General features: G+C 36.0%; 1 protein-coding gene across 1 annotated transcript in view; it reads left to right on the top strand.

The window, feature by feature from the left end:
• The first annotated feature begins 2,103 nt into the window (after positions 1-2,103).
• Positions 2,104-20,589, top strand: part of LOC149230976 (E3 ubiquitin-protein ligase PUB22-like) — a 75,614-nt gene continuing 57,128 nt past the window's right edge. The window contains exon 1 of the mRNA XM_089381496.1: positions 2,104-2,623. Within this exon, the coding sequence (XP_089237622.1) occupies positions 2,104-2,623 (520 nt within the window). The remainder of the gene's footprint in view (positions 2,624-20,589) is intronic.

Genomic DNA, 20,589 nt, shown 5'->3' with positions numbered 1-20,589 from the left:
GATACCGCCTAGCCCCAAAAGTAGTGCGGGCAGAAACGGCTTACCACCACCCCTTCACTGATGTCACTGCCATGTCATCTGTCTCGTACCTCCCGCTGACGTCATGCTTATGTCATCCGTCCATTGAATCATAAATGCCCGCCAAAATTCTTCTTGTCGAATAAAAGGGAAAAGAGGGTCATTTAGTTATGTTTCTCTTCATATAGTGCCACATGCGCCCCAGGTATACAAGCGACCAAAATCAAATGTTCCAGGTTCTCGACCGCCTCCTAACTAGTAAAGCTCCAGCAACGAGCTCGCGACCTCAACCAACCAGCTATTTTACAATTTTCTTCCAGTTGAAAGCAAACAGAGGGATTTCCAAGCTCGCAGAAGAAAGAAACAGAGATATACAGGGATATTTTGGGCTAAACACCGGACAGATATGAACAAAGAAAACAGGGTACACAAAAAATCAAAAAGTATCAGACAAGCATTAAAGAGTATCAGTGCAGAATTAAAGGCAAGTCAAGTCAGAATTAAAGTGTATCAGAGCCGACAAAGAGAAGTAGATCAGAATTTAAGAGCGCAGTAAAGACAGGCAGATGCGCAGAGCTACTACAGGACAGCTGCAAGCCGAACCCTAAAGGCCTGCCTCCAGCACAACATCAGTTAGCTATTTCTACTTTGCTTGTAAACTATTTTAGGTTAAACTAGATATTATCTCACACCTATGATGAGATATTTGTTGTATATATTTTTGTTGTATAAATACCATCTTCATTAGAGTTTTGAAGGGGTTGGGTATGTGAAGCTTTTCTAGACTTTGTTGTAACTCAGATACTTTGGAATAAAGAGCTGTTGGAACCAATTATTGTTTGGCCTGCTGGATGAAGAATTGATGCAGAGGACTTGTCACAAAATTCTTGAATCAACCCATGGATCAATAAGTACTCTCTACTTTGTGTTTTACAGTTTCTTTGTTTATTATATCATCTGTGTTTCATAATCTGAATAGTAAAGAAAAAGATTAAGTCAGAATTTGCTTAACTACACTTTGTCTTCAGTCTTTATTATTCTCTTTGTTTTCTTCAGAATTAACATAAGCAGTGAATTCTTAATTGCTCATTTTTCCTGATTCTTGCATGTGTTTATTTGCTAAGGAATTCTTCACTACTCCTTATCGGTAATCATTCATTTTTCCTCTTTCAAATGTGTTGAAGGATTCTTAACTACCCTTCATCCTTTTAAGCCCATTCCATCTTATTCCAGCCTTTATTTGTTCCATGTTTGACTACCTTGCTCTGTGATCCCATCCTTTGTTAAGAAACCAAATCCAGGAAGCCATCTTCTTTGACTCCATCATGCCCAATGGACTGAACTATTCTGTTTTACCTCACTGTTCTATTGAATCCCACCACTCAAACCCAAACCCAAAACAAAAACCTTGAACTTCATAACTAGCCTAATACCTTTCAAAAACAAAGCTAAATCATAAAGAAAGAGCCCTCTCTGGATACAGATTGGCTAGATTACGTATCTAAAAGATTGGTCTGTGGTTACCTCGGTCGTATTCCCTTTCTTACAACTTTTGGGAACAATCTGAGTGATAACAATCTCATCGTTTTCTTCAATACTCTGCATTGCATTGGCTTGCCTTGTTTCTTGTTCAAGTTTATTTTCTTTGTTGCATGGCCATGCATTTTGGATTTTACATTGTTTTATTTTCGTTGTGTTCTTCTTTGTTTTGAATTTAATTTATGTTTTTTTTAAAAGAGTGTTTGCATGGTTTATCCTGGCAATTCTATTTTGTTGTTGTTATGTTGAGCAGAAGAATCGATAGAGATGAAATTCTTGATCCATTGGAATGAAATTCTCGAAATTTTTTATGGATAGAAGCAGGTATGCTTTTGGTTTTCAATATCTATGGGTTTAGCAAACCGTCAGTGCATCACTGCATTTGGTTCGAGTCATGCTCTGGCCTCTCTGATCAATTCTTATTGTTGTGAAGAGAACGAGAATGAAAATTTCAGGGCTTGTGAAGAAGCGTTGGGTATATTGCATCTGATTCCTATAACCCACAAAACTGCAAAATCACTGACATAGACAGCGTTCATTAGGTCAATGGCCTTGATCTTGCAGAAGGGAACCACTGAAGCTCGTCTTCACGTGGCAGTTTTAATGCAGAAGGTTTCTGTTTGGATATCTGATTGGGAATTTGTTGCCAGGGAAAGGATTGATATTTTCCAAGGGCTCTTAGAACTCATAACAGGTGAAGCTTGCCATCAGGCAACCGTGGCTGCCTTGGTTGTCCTCATAGCAATATGTAAGAAATCCCGAAAGAACAGATTGCTGGCAATTGAGGCAGGCGTTGTATTTTCTCTGATCGAATTACTTGCAGATGCCGAGAAGCCTGAGTTTGAAAGGATTTTAGATCTGTTGGACATGCTAGTGGACTACGCAGAGGAAAGGGCTGCCATGGCTGATCATGCTATGGGTATTGTTGTAGTCTTGAAGAAGATTATTAGGGTTTCAGAAACTGCCACTAAGAAAGCAGTGCGAATCCTTTGGTCACTTTGCACATATTCTTCAAATGCATTCATTCTTCGGGAGATGCTTCAGTGCAGGGTTATATCTAAACTGTGTACACTTCAACAACTCGATTGCACAAACAAAACAAGGCAGAAAGCGAAGGAGGTATTGAATTTGCATGCAAATACTTTCAGAGCCTCCACTTGTCTTCCCCGTCTGACGAGAAGTGATTATCCAAATTATATTTAAAATTATACGTAGAGAAAACTTGAAAAATTATCAGATTTTCTTAATTTTTAGTGAGAATGGAAGAATTGTATAAATGCTTAGTAGATCCAGACATATTTGAGATATATGTTTATCTTTATTGTGTTGATAGTAATTTTCGCTAAATATTCTAGCAATTTGTCTTAACATTTGCATAACAGATATGATGAAAGAAGTTAAGATGTCCAAGTTTCGTTTTTGGTGTATTATCGCATTTACAAGTCTCACTGTTTCTCCAATAAATCTTACGCACAAATCTCCAATCCTTTCTAATCTGAAACCAATTTACTTTATGTTTTGTCATAACAATCGCTGCATTCGTATAGTGTCAATTTCCTACAGGCTATAGTTTTGAGTAGATTTCATGAGAGCTTTCCAAATGATTTCATTTTGCACAAAATGGACTATCCGTGCACATGCACAGTGATCCCCTTTGTTGATCAAATATCATAAACCTAAGGAAAAACTTATATGTAGAGTCTTAATTATTTGAGTTAAAAAACTAGGAAACTAGAATACACTAAGTTGCTATTGGGAAAAAGCATGACCCTTTGCACATGCAACAGCTATCCATTGTTGATGTTCTTTCGCTTAAAGACTTTGGAAAAGCAAAGGCAAGGGACCAATTAGAAGTAATACAATTCATTTCAAAATAAAACATGGGTCGAAATCTTCTCAGCTGTTTCAAGGGGTTTAGATTCTAAAAATAACCCATAACAATTTTTTTTGGGATGCGTATTATAAAATGTTAAAAGAAAGGTTAGATTTTTCATAACTATTAATGTTCTTACTTACTTCGATGTTTGAATGTTTAGTTTCTTGGTTAATTATTTATCACATAATAGTTTCTCTTAGTATCTAGTTAAAATCATTTTTATTTTATTTTGGTTTTATTTATTCCATGATAAAATAGGGTGTAACTTTCCAGAATAGAAAAATCATCACCTATCTCATACATATATAAATATCCTAATACTAGAATAGAAAAATCATCACCTAGCTCATACATATATAAATATCCTATTACTCGAATAGAAAAAACATCACCCAGCTCATACATATTATTAATTACTTATATAGACGATTTTTTCTGTCACTTAATGAAAGTTTTTCAAAGGAAATTTGACACATTATCTTTTTGAATCCCAAACTGGAATTTGTGTTATGAATATTGTTCAAGTTTAGACATATTATTTCTATGAATGGCCACTTGAATTCATTCATGGGTTATGAACATTGTTGATTCTCGTTAGTTTAAGAAAGGGTAATGCATTTAGTTTAAATAACGTTTTTGAATCCTACCATCACCATAATGCATTTTGGTTTGCCTCCACTCTTAGGCTCCTTTATAGATGAAAATTATTATTTATATTTTCTATTTATATATGTAAATTGTAATAACATTGGGAATTTATTAGTAAGATTAATCACAATTTAATTGTTCAATGTTAATGTCAATTTGAAAAGAATATACTAAATATTTAATGAACCTAAGGTAATCAAGTCATTTAAGAATCACATATTCCATCATTCTCACAGTAGTGCTAGCATATTCACTCAAAAAACATTATTGAGTTCATATTGGTATATGTTTTTCTTGTTAAAATTCATAAATTGGTTACTTCTTTTGTAACTAATATCATTATTGTTCCATCCTCCTTTTAATATGCAAATCATCGCACTCCTAATTTTCTTTAGTCTTACCTCACACTCCTGAGAAGACTAATGCATTAATGGGTCACATGATGCTCCTCATCTCCTTTGGAGACATGGAGGATCCATAGACAGTGTTGTTGTTAGGGTCCCACCCTAACCCCCTTATTTATGTAATGGGATCGAATCATAGTCAAGATTCAATAAAGCCCATATTAATAATTGTAAGTGGTTAACCCACAATTAATGACGGGACCACAGTTAGTTGCAAATGTGCCGTAGTATTAGATATATGGTATTAATGAAACCCATGGTATTGATCCTTGGTATTGCATGTATGAGTCCTATATAAAGGATAGAGACTCCCTACGAGGAGCATCGTGTCTTATTTTTGTATCGAGCTCTGCTCTATTGGAGGTTGCCCCCTCGAAAAGCGCAGTGAACATTGCTTTCTAAATAATAAAATATTTGTTGTTATCTCTCACTATTCTATGTTCTGGGTATCTTTCTTCACATATTATTTATTTGGGTATCTTTTTACAGGTTAAGAGCATAACAAGTGGTATCAGAGCACTTTCTAGGGCCAGTGGGATCTCCATTTCTTAGCAAAAAAAATTTTGGCTAGAGACGTGTTCCAGCGTCTTTAAACCACGGGATCTGTCATTGAGCGCATAAAACTACGGATTTGGGGAGGCATGCACACAGGAAATACAAGAGGTGGTCACGCTTGTTGGACTCCCTTGTAACCCCTGTGGGTACCCCTTCGAGTAGTAGCGCATTAGACAGAACCGCGTACGGACTGTCTTCCAAGTACCTTCTGGGTATATCGGAAGCCCCTTAGCTCCTCTGCAACCTCGCCATAGATAAACTATCGGTCGTCTTGCTGCTACAGTACACCGAGAACAGCACTCGGAGAGATTACTCGCCCGTACGATAAGGTAGTCGGGTTGTACGGCTAAGGGTATGGTTGATCCTCCTTAGTTAGAGCCCTGAAACATTGGGCCGAGTACTACTGTCAGACCCTTATGTATATTGCAATCTGTAGCACCTGACACTCCTCGAGACCATAGTTCCCTTTTCTATCTGGGGATCACACATCATCTCTACCAGATCAGCACGCAAAGAGGTGCAGCAGCAGTAGACATCAGTCCCGCAGTTCCGAGTTAGCATACCAGCCATTCCGATCTATTAGATCCATCAGATCTGCAGCAGCAGTCTGTTTCGCTGCCCAGAGCTATCTGATTCGCCATTCAGATCTCGTAGATCCACCAGATCTAAGTAGTTGTGTGGGGTTCCTATACCAGGGTATAATTTTCGTAGGACTTTTGGCAGCATTGACATTTTGAGGATTTGGCGACTGCAGTATTCATAAGTCTGAGATCTCCCGGGGTGCTTATTGGTGATCTAGCCCATCAGAATCAGGACGACGAGCTGAGCACGGTGGTACAATTCAATTCTTAGTGAAAAAATAAAATAAAATTAGGCGGTCCCAATTTTCAAGAACATCAAGTCGGTGCATGGTAGAAACTAGAGCTCAAGCTATGGCCAATGAAAGGATGGACAAACTTGAAGAAATGTTGCAATCCATCCAAATTCAGCTTGACCAACTAAATAGCATGATCCCAAGCATAATCCCGACGGGCAAGGAGGAAGCCCATGAGGAGGCGTATATTGGCAACGGACACAGTGAGGGTGAGTCTAGCCACACTCTTCACCTCGGGGGCCCCCACCAACAATCCCGTCTGTGACCTCCCAAGTTGGATATGCATAAATTTGATGGTTCTCACCCGGCAGCATGGATAGCACAAATGGAGCAGTATTTCAATCTGAATAACATCTTAGATAATGAGACTGAGATTATGGTGGGGAGCATGTACTTGGACAATGAAAGGTGGCAATGGTGGGAATGGCATCAACGTTTCAATGGACCTTTTAGGACTTGGAACTCCTTCAAAAAATCTCTTACAGAACGCTTTGACCAGGAATCTTCTTTTTTGGGTCGTCTTACTAAGCTCCGACAGACTGGCACAGTGGATGAATATATTACAGCCTTTGAAGCCTTAGCCTTCCGCACTAGGGGTCTCTCAGATGTGCTCTACATGGAATGTTTTATCAGCGGTCTTAAAGAAGCCATAAAAGCCCATGTCTTACTGCACCACCCTCCCACATGGACGGAAGCTTGTAAGGTAGCTTGTAACGTGGAATGTGCGTTAGCAGCCCAGTACAGTCGCCCAAATTTCACCGCTAAGGGTCGCCACCCACAGGCTCACAGCACGACTCAAACACTTAAGGTTCAAAAGGTGTCACCTGCAGAAATGGCCAAAAGAAGAAAGCAAGGATTATGTTACTACTGTGATGAAAAATACTCCCCAGGTCATAAATGCAAGGAGCCCAATTTTTTTCAAATTGATGCCACTAATTACAGCTCATCGGAGGAAGATCCACCACTGGAGGAACATGAGGCAGTAGAAGAGGACAACCAAAAGGACAATGCCCCTGACGAACCAGTTATTTCGCTACATGCTTTGGCAGGGATTTCTTCACCTCAAACTCTCAAAATCAGAGGTTTTATTAAACATCACCCAGTAGTAGTCTTGATTTATAGTGGAAGTACACATAATTTCATCCATCAAAAAGTCGCAGAAGCAGTGTATTGTTTTGTACGAGTAGTTTCTAACTTCCAAGTCCAAATTGCAGATGGGGGCACAATGAAATGTGAAGGCCACTGTGAAAATTTCAAACATCAAATGGGGGATTATCAGTTGAAGACCCACATGTTTGCCATACACATGGGATGGTGTGACATTGTCCTCGGTGCTGAATGGCTTCGCACTCTTGGGCCAATCACAATGGATTTCCAGGAGTTATATATGAGTTTTAAGCAGAACACCTCCACACATACCCTCCGTGGACTCCAGGCGGGAGCTCCCTCTATCATCAGCTCGCATAGGATGGAAAAATTGCTAAAAAGGGGCCATCATGGAGTTATAGCTCAATTTAATGCCATGCAGGCAGTCGAAACCAAGTCTCTGCCGATTCATCCTGAGATGCAACAGATTTTAAATAACCATCTGCCAGTCTTTGACAAGCCTCATGAGCTTCCACCCTCGAGAGGGCAACATGATCATAGCATCACCTTGGTTCCAGGGGCCCAACCCCCAAATGTGTGCCCTTATAGATATCCGTTCACCCAAAAGAATGAAATAGAAAAAATAATCAAGGAACTTTTGGAAGCAGGTGTCATTCGTCCCAGTATTAGTCCTTATTCATCACTGGTGGTCATGGTGCTCAAGAAAGATGGGGAGTGGCAGATGTGTCCAGACTTTAGGGCCCTCAATAAGTTGACAGTCAAAGATAAATTTCCCATCCCGGTGGTTGACGATTTGCTGGATGAACTCAATGGGGTTCAATTCTTCACTAAGCTGGATCTTCGCTTGGGCTACCACCAAATTCGCATGAAGGAAGTCGACATTCCAAAGACTGCTTTCAGAACTCATGAAGGCCATTATGAGTTCCTGGTCATGCCATTCGGTCTTTGTAATGCCCCCTCTACTTTTCAGAGCCTTATGAACCACCTTCTCAAACCATATCTCAGGAAATTTGTCCTTGTCTTCTTCAATGACATCCTCATCTATAGTTGCACTTGGGCCGCACATCTTCAGCATGTAGATCTACTCTTGCAACTGCTCCACAAGCATAAATTATTTGTCAAGATGTCCAAGTGTTCGTTTGGCATGGAAGAAGTTGAGTATTTGGGCCACATTGTGGGGCATGAAGGTGTCAAGGTGGACCCTAAAAAGATCCAGGCAATGTAAGATTGGCCTCAACCTAAGACCTTGAAGAGCTTGAGAGGATTTTTGGGTCTCACAGGCTATTATCGTAAATTTGTCCACAACTATGGTCGCATAGCGAAGCCCCTCACTCAACTCCTGAAGAAAAATTCATTCTTCTGGAATGAGGACACACAACAGGCATTTACAGCTCTAAAAAATGCCATGTGTTCCACTCCAGTCTTAGCACTACCTGACTTCACCAAATCTTTTGTCATTGAATGTGATGCTTCGGGTACGGGTATTGGGGTGGTTTTAATGCAGGAAGGGCGACCTTTGGCCTTCACAAGCCAACAACTAAGTGGGAAGAATCTGGGCCAATCTACCTACGAGAAGGAAATGATGGCCATCTTACATGCAGTAGAGACCTGGCAACCTTACTTATTGGGGCGACGTTTCCAAATCCACACAGACCATCACAGTATTAAATATTTTTTGGAGCAATGCCTATCCTCCCCACAAAAGAATAAATGGCTCGCCAAAATGCTGGGATATGATTATGAGATCATTTACAAGAAAGGGAAAGACAATAGTGTAGCAGATGCATTATCTCGCCAATTTGAGGAGGAAAGTACTCTTCTAGCAATTTCCCTCCCCTTTCTAGAATGGATTGAAGAGGCTCGCAGGGAATGGTTTTCACATCCCAGGCTCTCCCATCTCATTTCTCAATTGCAGGTAGATCCAAATTCCACCAAGGGCTACTCGTGACAGGATGAGATTCTTCGCTACAGGGACAGAGTCGTAATATCACCAACATCCACCCTCAAAAGTTTCATTTTGGCAGAATTTCACTCATCCCCCATTACAGAACATTCAAGCTTTCAGAAGACGTATGCTCGCACTAGAAGATCATTTTTTTGGACAGGCATGAAAAAGGACATCCTTACTTTCGTAGCAGAATGCGATGTCTGTCAACGCCACAAAGGGGAGACCGTCAACACACCAAGCACATTACAACCATTGCCCATCCCGGCATCAATATGGACGGAGGTTTCGATGGATTTCATTACAGGTCTTCCAAAGTCAGGAAACAAGTCAGTCATCATGGTGGTTGTGGACAGACTTTCGGAGTATGCTCATTTCTGCGCCCTACCCCACCCGTTTACACTGACCTTGGTCGCTCAATATTTCATGGATAAGATATTCAAATTGCATGGCATTCCCACTTATATTGTGTCCGATCGCGACCCAATCTTCACCAGTAATTTTTGGCAGGAACTCTTCAGGCTACAAGGCACTCAACCAAAACTTAGTACTTCCTATCATCCGGAAACGGATGGTCAAACTGAAGCCGTCAACAAATGTCTGGAAACCTACCTTAGGTGTTTCACTTCAGAAAAGCAACATCTTTGGGTACAGTGGTTACCTCTGGCTAAATGGTGGTATAACACCAACGATCATGCCACCACCAAAATGACTCCCTATGAAGCATTATATGGTCAACTCCCTCCTTCCCCTACTTCTTATATCAAGGGGTACTCAAAGGTACAAGCAGCGGATCAACTCCTACAACACCGTGCAACCATGCTCGCCCATCTTAGAGAGAATCTTCATCAAGCTCAAAACCGCATGAAGCAACAGGTAGACCAGCATCACTCAGAGCGCCAATTTCAAGAAGGGGATCAGGTAGTTTTGAGGCTGCAACCATATAAGAAAACATCACTCAAAGACAAGGGTTGTCAGAAACTATCTCCAAAATTCTACGGACCATATCAAGTACTTCAGCGCATTGGAGAAGTGGCTTACAAGTTGGCTTTGCCACCTACTGCAAAAATCCATCCAGTTTTCCATGTCTCATGCCTCAAGAAAGTGATTGGGAACAATTGCAGAATTCAAACCAGTCTACCTAAATTGGACGAAGAAGGGTCAATTTGGCTCCAACCTGAACAGGTCCTAGACACACGAGACAGGCACCTGCGGGGCCGCGTGATTAGGGAAGTCCTTGTCAAGTGGAAAGACACCTCTCCGGAAGATGCAACTTGGGAACTAGCCACTATTCTTCAGCAGCTTTTGCAGCTTCAGCCTTGAGGACAAGGCTAGTCTTAAGGGGGAGGGCATGTTAGGGTCCCACCCTAACCCCCTTATTTATATAATGGGATCGAGTCATAGTCAAGAGTCAATAAAGCCCATATTAATAATTGTAAGTGGTTAACCCGCAATTAATGACGGGACCACAGTTAGTTGCAAATGGGTCGTAGTATTAGATAGATGGTATTAATAAAACCCATGGTATTGATCCTTGGTATTGCATGTATGAGTCATATATAAAGGATAGAGACTCCCTGCGAGGAGCATCGTGTCTTATTTTTGTATCGAGCTCTGCTCTATTGGAGGTTTCCCCCTCGAAGAGGCCAGTGAACATTGCTTTCTGAATAATAAAATATTTGTTGTTGTCTCTCACTATTCTATGTTCTGGGTATATTTCTTCGCATATTTTGTATTTGGGTATCTTTTTGCAGGTTAAGAGCATAACAGTTGTCCTTTCATCTTACCTCTCTCTAAGTAGATAATGTATTAACGGGTCAGGGGGTTTTGGTTTTTGTGGTTCTGTTATGGCTCATGAATGGATGTGTATATGGATTGAAATTTAAGGAAAATATGGGTTTACTATAGCATATGAATGGGATGCATCCAAGCATTGAAATTTCAGAACTTGGGTTTATTGTGCATATGAAATGGCATGTGTTCATGCTTTTGAAATTTTACTCAGAGAAAAGAAAAGATGGATTTGGTATTGCATATGAATGAGATGTATTCTTCGTATATGCTTGGCCATCTATAGAGGTTTCTTGATTATGGGTAATTAACTTAACCTCTTGATTTTGGGTAATTAACTTACTCTAAAAAGAAATAAGACATTCAATGTGTTCCTTGTAATATAGATATAAACAAAACATCTAAAGAAAAGTAATTGCACAATGATCCAATCCAAGAAAACGAGGTTTTCCGCAAACCAATTAACTCTTCTAGAAAAATTCAACAATTCCAATTTAATAATCCTATCGGCCTCTCTTTGTACCTTTTGGGAAAATTTCTAGTTATCAATCTATGAGTCCAAAACTGTGCTACGCTATATATACCCACAACAAAATTTAAGTAAAGACATAATCTAGTTGTATTCATTTAATTCCATTGTGAAAATCAACCATGAACATCAATTTTTTGAAGACAGTAATGGGTCACACAAATCATCTTGTGGAAATAGACATACACACAATCTCCACTACTCAGAGATAATCGAAGCATTAGAAACAACCTGTAGATTGTCTGTATGTTTCTTTCTAGCATAATCACTGCCCACATCTAGCATAATCCTGTGGACATTAGCAAGTGTATGCTCCAATTGATTGGAAATGAAAAAAACTATAATCAACATATTGTTTTAGATAAGGAAACATAACATCAAAAACAAGCTACATAGTTTATATATTAAGGGGTTTCTGCAATATATTATATTAGATATCATTTTGCGATTCAATTGTGTTAAGTAAGTTATTTATTTATGACTATTTCCATGAGAGGTAGTTGTAACTAACTAATTTCTCATGATTTTTGAATAGTTCACTTAGCACTCATCGCATTGGGTGATGCTCATAGGGGTGAAGAAGTGGAATTGAAACTAGTGAAATGAATCACATAGCGTCAATCATCACTTATGGAGCTTGCACCCGGTAACTAGGACTTCCTGGGAGGTCACCCATCTCAGATCGCCTTTGGCTCAAGCGCGTTTAACTGTAGAGTTCCCCCCACAATAAACTTAGCTTGCTATCCCATTTGCAAAACCTTAGCAGGTATTGTGCCTCATGAACCATTCAAGTAGAGTTCCTTTCACTCTTTTTGAATATAAGTATTAAGAGGCTTCCGCAGTGCATTATATTAGATATCATTTTGGGATTCAACTGCGTTACGTAAGTCATTCATCTATGACCATTTCCATGAGAGGTAGTTGTAACTGACTAATTTCTCATGATTTTTGAATAGTTCACTTAGCACTCATTGTATCGGGTGATGCTCACAAGGGTGAAGAAGTGGGATTGAAACTAGTGAAATGAATCACATAGTGTCAATCATCACTTCTGGAGCTTGCACCCAGTAACCAGGGCTTTCTGAGAGGTCACCCATCCCAGATCGCGGTCAAGTGTGCTTAATTGTGGAGTTTTCCCCACAATCAAGCCCGCTTAGCTTGCTACCCCATTTGCAAAACCTTAGCAAGTATTGTGCCTCATGAACCATTCAAGTAGAGTTCCCTTCACTCTTTTTGAATTTAAGTATGCGCTTGAGACAGAGGCGATCTGGAATGGTGACCTCCCGGGAAGTCCCTAGTTACCGAGCGCAAGCCCCAAAAGTGATGATTGACGTTATGTGATTCATTTCACTATTTTCAATCCCACTTCTTCACCCCTGTGAGCATCACCCGATGCAATGAGTGCTAAGTGAACTATTAAAAAATCATGAGAAATTAGTTCGTTACGACTACCTTTCATGGAATGGTCATAGATGAATGACTTACTTAATGCAGTTGGATCCCAAAATGATATCTAAGCACCATAGTTATTAAAATTATTTAAAATAATTATAATAATATAAATTTTAAAAAAATAATGATAAATAGAAATTTAAAGTACATTTTTTTTTTGATGAGTTTTTTACATAATTCTAACTATTTTTATTTAAAAAAATCAAAACAATAGTAATATTAATTGAAAATTATAATACACTTAATACTTTAATTTATTATTTTAAATTAAAAAAATTATATAATATATATTAAATTAATCAAAATTATAAATAAATTATTTTAATAATCTTTTAACTATATAAAAATTTAAAGACTTGTTAATTAGAAAATAGCATTGCAATATAAATGTTATATTTAAAAGTGATGCTCTTCCATTGAAATTAAATTTTTAAGTCATTTCATGTTACACATGATATCTATTTTTATGAAACCAAGATACCAAATTAAGAAAAACATCATATGATTCATGGGAAAGACAAATCTTCGATGGTTAGGTAACATGAATTCACTCATATAAATATATACTCTCAAGTAAAATAAAAATATAGATCTATTTTACATCCTTTATGGTCAATATGGAAATGAATATATTAACAAATACTCCCAAATTTTATAATATATTACTTTAAAATGTTAAAAAGATTATTATAAACAAATATTAATCAGAGCAAAAATAAAATAATGAACATGCATTCACTCTAATGCCCCACTACTAACCAAGCAATTGTACGGCAAGAAGAAAATCATATTCCAAAAGTAAATTAACTAAATGCTACAAGCATAATAAATTTTTCCAAGTTATAAGAACAAATTATAAGAGAAGATATCTTAATTAGTTATTGTATCAATATCACCAAGGACAAACCAACTAACTTATCTTCCAAAAAATATTGATGAATTCTCTGATAACAACTCATTGTGAAAATGCAACATTCTCCAAATTATTGAATTAGGATGGTTCTCTTTCTATTTGACAATTTTGCTGAATACTTAAATGTTCATATCACCTTGTGTTACCAACTATTACAAAGTCAAGAATAGAAAATCATGCAAAGAAATTACAAGCCAAGGAAGCCCTTTCATAAATATGGTTTGAGTCCAAAACATTTTTTTGAAGAGAAATGCAATGTAACAAATATAAACAAATAATAATTGTTAATAAGTATAATTAATAAAAATGAAATGATATCTCAAAAGACATGATTTTTAATGAAATGATATTCTCGTCTAATCTTTATAATCATACCATATCATTTCTACTCATACTTTTATATATTAATTATTTATGTTAATGGATATCTTTATATATCACAATTTTAAATATCTTATTGTAAATCAAATTTGGTTACTATAAAGTTTGTTATTAAAAATTACTCATTGAAAAAAAAGGATTTTTTCTACTTGTTTTAAATGATGAAATGTTTAGCCAAAAAATAAAATTTACTTACTTAATAAATTGGTGTTAAACTAAGTATTTGACTTTCACATACTAATATATATAAGTTAAATAATAGATAAAAAAAAAATCACACAATAATGAAAGTAATCAACTACAATATATATATAAAACAACATTTATTTAATAAAATAAAATAAAAAATTATTCCAAACTTATAAATATTATATTTTTAAAAATTATTTAACTACCAATACAATAATTAATATTATATTTCAACCCTATTTATATTTTAAAATATTTAATTTTTTTAATTACAATTATAATAACTAATATTATATTTCAACTATATTTATATTATAAAATATTTATTTTTCAAATTAAAAAATAAAATTATTATAATTAATTTTATATTTCAATTATAAAATATTATTTTAATTAAATTACAATATTTAAATAAATTTAAATTTAAAAACATTTTCTATATATTAATATTCCATTATAATAAAATGAAATATAATAAAATCCAAACTATCATAATGGCATAATCTTGGGCTTAGTGGAATTTTTAAACAATTCTTTTGGTTACACCTGTCCTATGCCTATGCCCATTCAAAGCACTCTATGAGGCTGAACCTTTCCATCATTATTGAGGGCACAGGTAACTTTTATGGATCGAAACTCTAAAAGACGATCATATGCTTAATCAATATAATATGGTGTGTTTCGGCAGGTACATATGACATATGAAGTACAAAATTTTATGAATAGTAGAGAGGTACCATCTCTGCAGCAGATGTAAACTGGAGGCTGATTAATGGATTGTAAATTAGTGATTAATAATTTAGTATATTGAAGTCAAGTTTTGTTAATAAGAAATTAAGTATTTGAATCAATAATAGTTAAGATGAGTTGCTTGTGGAAAACAATATAAGTTTTAAAAATAATAAATTTTATTACCTAATATTAAACTGAAGGTAACAACAAATTAATGAAAAACTCAACGCAATGTCTCTGGCCTGTTCCAGTATAATAATAAACCCAATATAAATTTTAAAAATAAAAAATTTATTTTATAATATTAAACTGAATCTAATAACAAGAAAAACTCAACGCAATATCTCTGCCCTGCCCCCGTATAATAATAAACCCGAGTATAATAATAAATGTAACAATAAGAGTGAAATTGTTGAAATCTTACCCGATGAGATGACGCAATAAATCAAATTTGTGTAGATAGCCTTTAGAAAGTCAAATACCCAATTCGAAAAGTGGAATTCAATTATTCTGCATTGTGGTCGTAGCAGAGGCACTAGCATAGGCCTCTCTGGCACATCGAAACCTTGCCCAGGAAAAATTATAAAAATAAGGTTTGCAAGGCCATGGACATTTTTCACTTGATTTGGGTCTTCAATAAAATTTTTGTCACCCTTCGATTCTTAGAACGCACTTAACTAAACTAACATTAACCACGCCTTCAATCTTCCGGACAACTGTAACATGGTTGGACCTCAGTAGATTTATTGAAACACTGCCAAGCATGTTCTCCGATTCATTGGAACACAATGACAAGGTGGATACCAAACCACTTGAATATGAAATTGATTTGACTTTTAAATTTTAGAATATTTTTGGGAATATAATGATAGGTGGATATCAAAACACTTGAATTTAAATTTAATTTGATTATAGCTTTTAGCTTTTAGACTATAATTTGATTCCAAAGTCTACACTGAATCAAAATTTAAATAGACAAAGTAAAATATACCATAAGAAAGTTGTATCTCAATTTCCTCTGCCATGGGCCCATCACAAGTCTCTACTTGTCTTGCAAGTTTTAGTAGACAAATCGTAAGCACACCGAGGATGTCATATATTCGTGACTCATAGATGTCAATTGGAGCAGATGGGTCTAATTGCCTAGCGGATCTTGGATACTTTCAGTTTTGTCAGACAAGATTTCGGATAATTTTCCATTCCCTGGATACAAGCCCTGAGCTTAAGTCGATTACAGATTCCCCAAATATTTGGGAATCGGACGAACATGGGCGCGGTCAAAAAATTCACTGCGCCCATGTCCGTCCGATTCCCGAATATTCGGGGAATCTGCAATCGACTTAAGGATGCCCGAATACAAGTCCGCTAGCCCATCGTTGACTGAAGCACTGTTAAATGTCCCCCTGAGGCACAAACGTCCATCAAATAAAGTTCCATGGATCAAGGGATTCAACATGGAGCTTTTAATCTCTCTCGTGAAATGGACAGATCTAAAATAGAAATGAGATCAGCGTTGTAGTTGACTTTGTAAGAAATAATGCGGAAGATGTCAATCTCTGGGTTAAGCAGACACTGCATAGGCATTGGATCCCTCGCACTGGATTTCTTGGACTTGCTTAATAATTAATACATAGATGTAAATGCGTTTCATTCCAATATGTATATGAGGTACAAGAGTTTAATGAGATAAGAAGAAAATTTGAGGTGGGTGGAAAGCATTATATGCACTTTAAAATCTACATGTAGAGAGGTAGAGTTATGGGATTGGAAAACAATTAATTTTTTTTTGGACTCTTAGTTTGTTCAATGATATTATATGGGTTTGCACTGTGGTATCCCTTTTTCAAAATGGAAACAAACTGAGAAATCCAAAAACGCTTCATCATGAGCAAGTTCAAAATAAAAAGTTTGGTTCCCTTTGAGATAATGTTCACTTAAAAAGGGGCAGCTCCCATCAAAGCAAAAAATGTTTGGTTCCTTTTGAGATAAAGTTTGGTTCCTTTTGAGATAATGTTCAGTGAAAAAGGGGCAGCTCCATTGAAGCAATTGCTATGGTGCGTCTTATAAGGTATCTAAAAAGAATTGAGCAAATGGGAGTCGCTAGATAGACGAAAGTTATCTTCAGTGAAGGCACGAGTGAAAGAAAGAAATCATGGATTAGAGAAAACAACAAATGGACGAAAGTTATCTTCAATGAAGGGACGAGTGAAAGAAAGAAATCATGGATTAGAGAAGACAACAAATGGATGAAAAAATAGAATATTTACCTCGATACATGTCTCGCAAATAGAAGGAGGTTAAAAAATTTTGTTATGGAGAAGTTTTGTATGCTTATATGGGGGAAAGAGTTGGGTAGAAAGAAGAAGTACTATGTTTAGGAATTCAAACTGACTTGTGATCTCCAGCGAAAATAGCACATTGGAACTAGCATTCTGTGGAGAGCAAAGATTCTTATTGCTCAATTAAGAACTAACTCACATCAACTTCGGTGTGAAACCGGGCAGTGGAAGAGACCTAAAAAAGCTTGAGAAGAACGGGTGTGTAATTTTTGCACCTTTGGGCAGTGGTATCTGAAAAGCATTTCATTTTAGAATGTGATGTTTTCAAAAACATCAAAAACAATTATCACATTTTGTTGGCATCAATTCCTTGATGTTTTCTTTTCAATGAAAAAACTGTTAAAAAATTGACTCAACTCATCATCAATTTAAATAAAAAAATTTCAATTACAAAAAACAAGAAAACTAATAATCCCCTAAACTATTTTTAGTGTAGTCATTAAAATAACATTCATTCATTTATTCGTATCGAAATCTACGCAAGAAAATAGCCACATGGACCACGGCTGTTCTTAACGTCTTCTATTTGAAAATCAAAATTGCGTCCCACACGCAATTGCGGAGGGTGCACAAGATTCTCAATCCCCTACGTGAAGAGCAGAGGTGATGGTAGATATCGCTTGCAAGGGTTTTCTTGATTAGTTCAAAAAGTGTATACCAATTATTAAAACTATAAAGAATTAAATAATAATCAATGAGTTCATGATGATTTAACAATCAATCATTATATTATATGCCAAGAAAATGGGTAAGAATCTAGTCTTTACCTTAATTTATATTTGATATAAACATTAACAAAATAGGTAGCGGTAAAGCAAGGGAAATTTAGACGATAGAATTTTATATTAAAATTTTAAAATCTTAAGGAATATTATTAGTATTTAATATATATAATAAAAAATTTAATTATATTTTTCTAAAATTTTTTAATAATGTTATATAATTTCAATAGAATTTTGATAGTTTTTAAAATATAATTTTTTATACTATACATATAAGTGAATTATTTAAAAAAATGAAATATTTAACAGGAATTTTTTGTTTTCTAAAATAAAATAGAAAATTAGTTCACTTGTCAATATTAACTTTTAAATTTTTTGCTGATATAAAAGAACAAAATAAATAACTATGTCCTTGTTTAAAATTGAAAATTGGCTTTCCAGGTAAGTTTTTGGGCTAATACACTTATGGTAACATATAGGATGCACAACTTAGGTTTGTTTTCACCAGAGTTCACTCATAACTGTCTCAATAGTATTTTTCGTGTTTTTTGTTATAAAAGTAGTATTGTGTGTTTTTTGGGGGAGAAATTTATATTTGTTGTTTATTTAGCAAGTAAACAAATTTATGTATCTAGACAAGATAGTTAATATTTATAATTTCGCTTATGATATAAAAGAAAAAGGGAAAATATGTCAATATTTTTCTTTATTATCAGAGTATAAAGTTTTAGATAAAAAAATGGACTTCATTTTACCCTCTTTAGTGATGGGGAATCATGATCTAGTAAATTTTTCAAATGCATGATGGCTAACCCACATGGTAGCAATGTCCAAAAACAAATGCCAGTGACATTGCCACCAAGTTGCTCTTGCTTGTTAAGAAATTGTTTAGATTTAATTAGTTGAGAGTTCTCATATATATATATATGAAATGTTCTTATACAAAATTTAACTTGACATTAGAGGGTGCATGAGTTTAACTCCCTCATGGAAGGGCAGGGGACATAGGAAAATAGAGTGGTGTGTTGTATATGCTATTTTTCTTAATGGTTTTCTCGTAATTTCATATATGGCTACTATTTGATTCTCTCATGTCTCGAACAATATTTTGATATGGCTATTGCTTATGGATAATGTTTGTACATCTCAATGTGAGTGTTGTCCATCAATATAATATGAATTTCATGTATTTATATCTGTAAAATGATTTGATTGTTGTAAAATTCTTAACAGTTTTGTCTGTGACATGTGTGTAGTAACATTTATTCTCCCATCTTATCACATTATCAAAGCAAGGATGGACCTCACTCTCTTTCTAGAGGACCCATGAACATGCGAGAGTCAAATAATAATTTGAGCTGTTATAGTATATTGGTTTTCCATTGTTCTAGTCAAATTTGTGATTTTCATTGTCAATGTAGTTGGGGTTTGACTAGGAAGAGTTAGAGATCCAAATGTCATGACAATGGAGAAGGGTGGTGTTATTTTGGCTACCATCAAAGCATCAATGGAGCCATCCCTTAGATGAAAATATTTGAAATTCGTTGTCATGTAGGTGGAGCCGCCCCTTAGATGCACATATTTGAGAGTTGTTGTCATGTAAGTGTTCCTAGAGGAGTTATTATATATGACAATGAATGCTAGAGGGATGGAAAGGGGAGATACCATTATTGTGGCTATGAATTGGGCTATGTGAGCCATGCCCAATGCAAAGGAGTCAACACCCTATAGTAAGAATATCTTCTTGTGAAATCGGTTTGTGCTAAACATCGATTTCCTTACACCATGGTCATGTGCTGAGAGGCAGAAAAGCTTTAACAAGGGTGTGTGGTCCACTGAAACACACACATAATACTTTTTTTCTTTTTCTAAGGTATATTTTGAAAGAGGGAATAATAACTAGTTTAGATTGAAGGAAAGACAATTGTAGTGTGAAAAATGATTTGAGCGGGCTACATTTAAGCTAATGGAACTCACATAATACTTTTTTCTTTTTCGAAGGTATATTCAGAAAGAGAGAATAATAACTAGTTTAGATTGAAGGAAAGATAGTCATAGCATGAAAAATGATTGGAGTGTGCTACATTTAAGCTAAAGGAACTCACTTCTCGCAAAAAATAGGCCCCTGCACTAGCATATACCACCATGACTAATACTGCATGAAAGTGACAAATCCTAAATGAAGTAAAAATACATTCCCCATCTCCTAAGCTAGAGGCAATAAAAGTAAAAAAGGGATAGCAGGGAACAATGCTCCAAATGTAGAAAGAATTCCAAGTGTGGATGTTCACCAACAAGGAAATACTATGTGCAGTTTGACGCTACCTCTGACAATGAGCCAGGGAAGAAACAAATCCTGTCCCACTTTCGATAATAACAACCCTTTCTCAATGTTTCTTGAGAAACCACTTAGTTTTTCAAGTCTAGCTTTGGTTGACTCCCTTGTGAAGACAAGAATAATGGAGTGCGATCTTTCTGTTATTGATTTGTCTCCAACAAGGAATGATTTGGTGTAAAGGATAATTGACTCTATTGCGAAGTTTGAGTGCTTTAAGGTGATAAAACATGGTGCTTC

This window comes from Pinus tabuliformis, chromosome J, assembly GCF_031772625.1.
Source record: "Pinus tabuliformis cultivar Carrire ecotype Pingquan chromosome J, CPIR1, whole genome shotgun sequence".
NCBI classification, from domain to species: domain Eukaryota; kingdom Viridiplantae; phylum Streptophyta; class Pinopsida; order Pinales; family Pinaceae; genus Pinus; species Pinus tabuliformis.
This window is presented reverse-complemented; position numbering and strand designations above follow the sequence as displayed.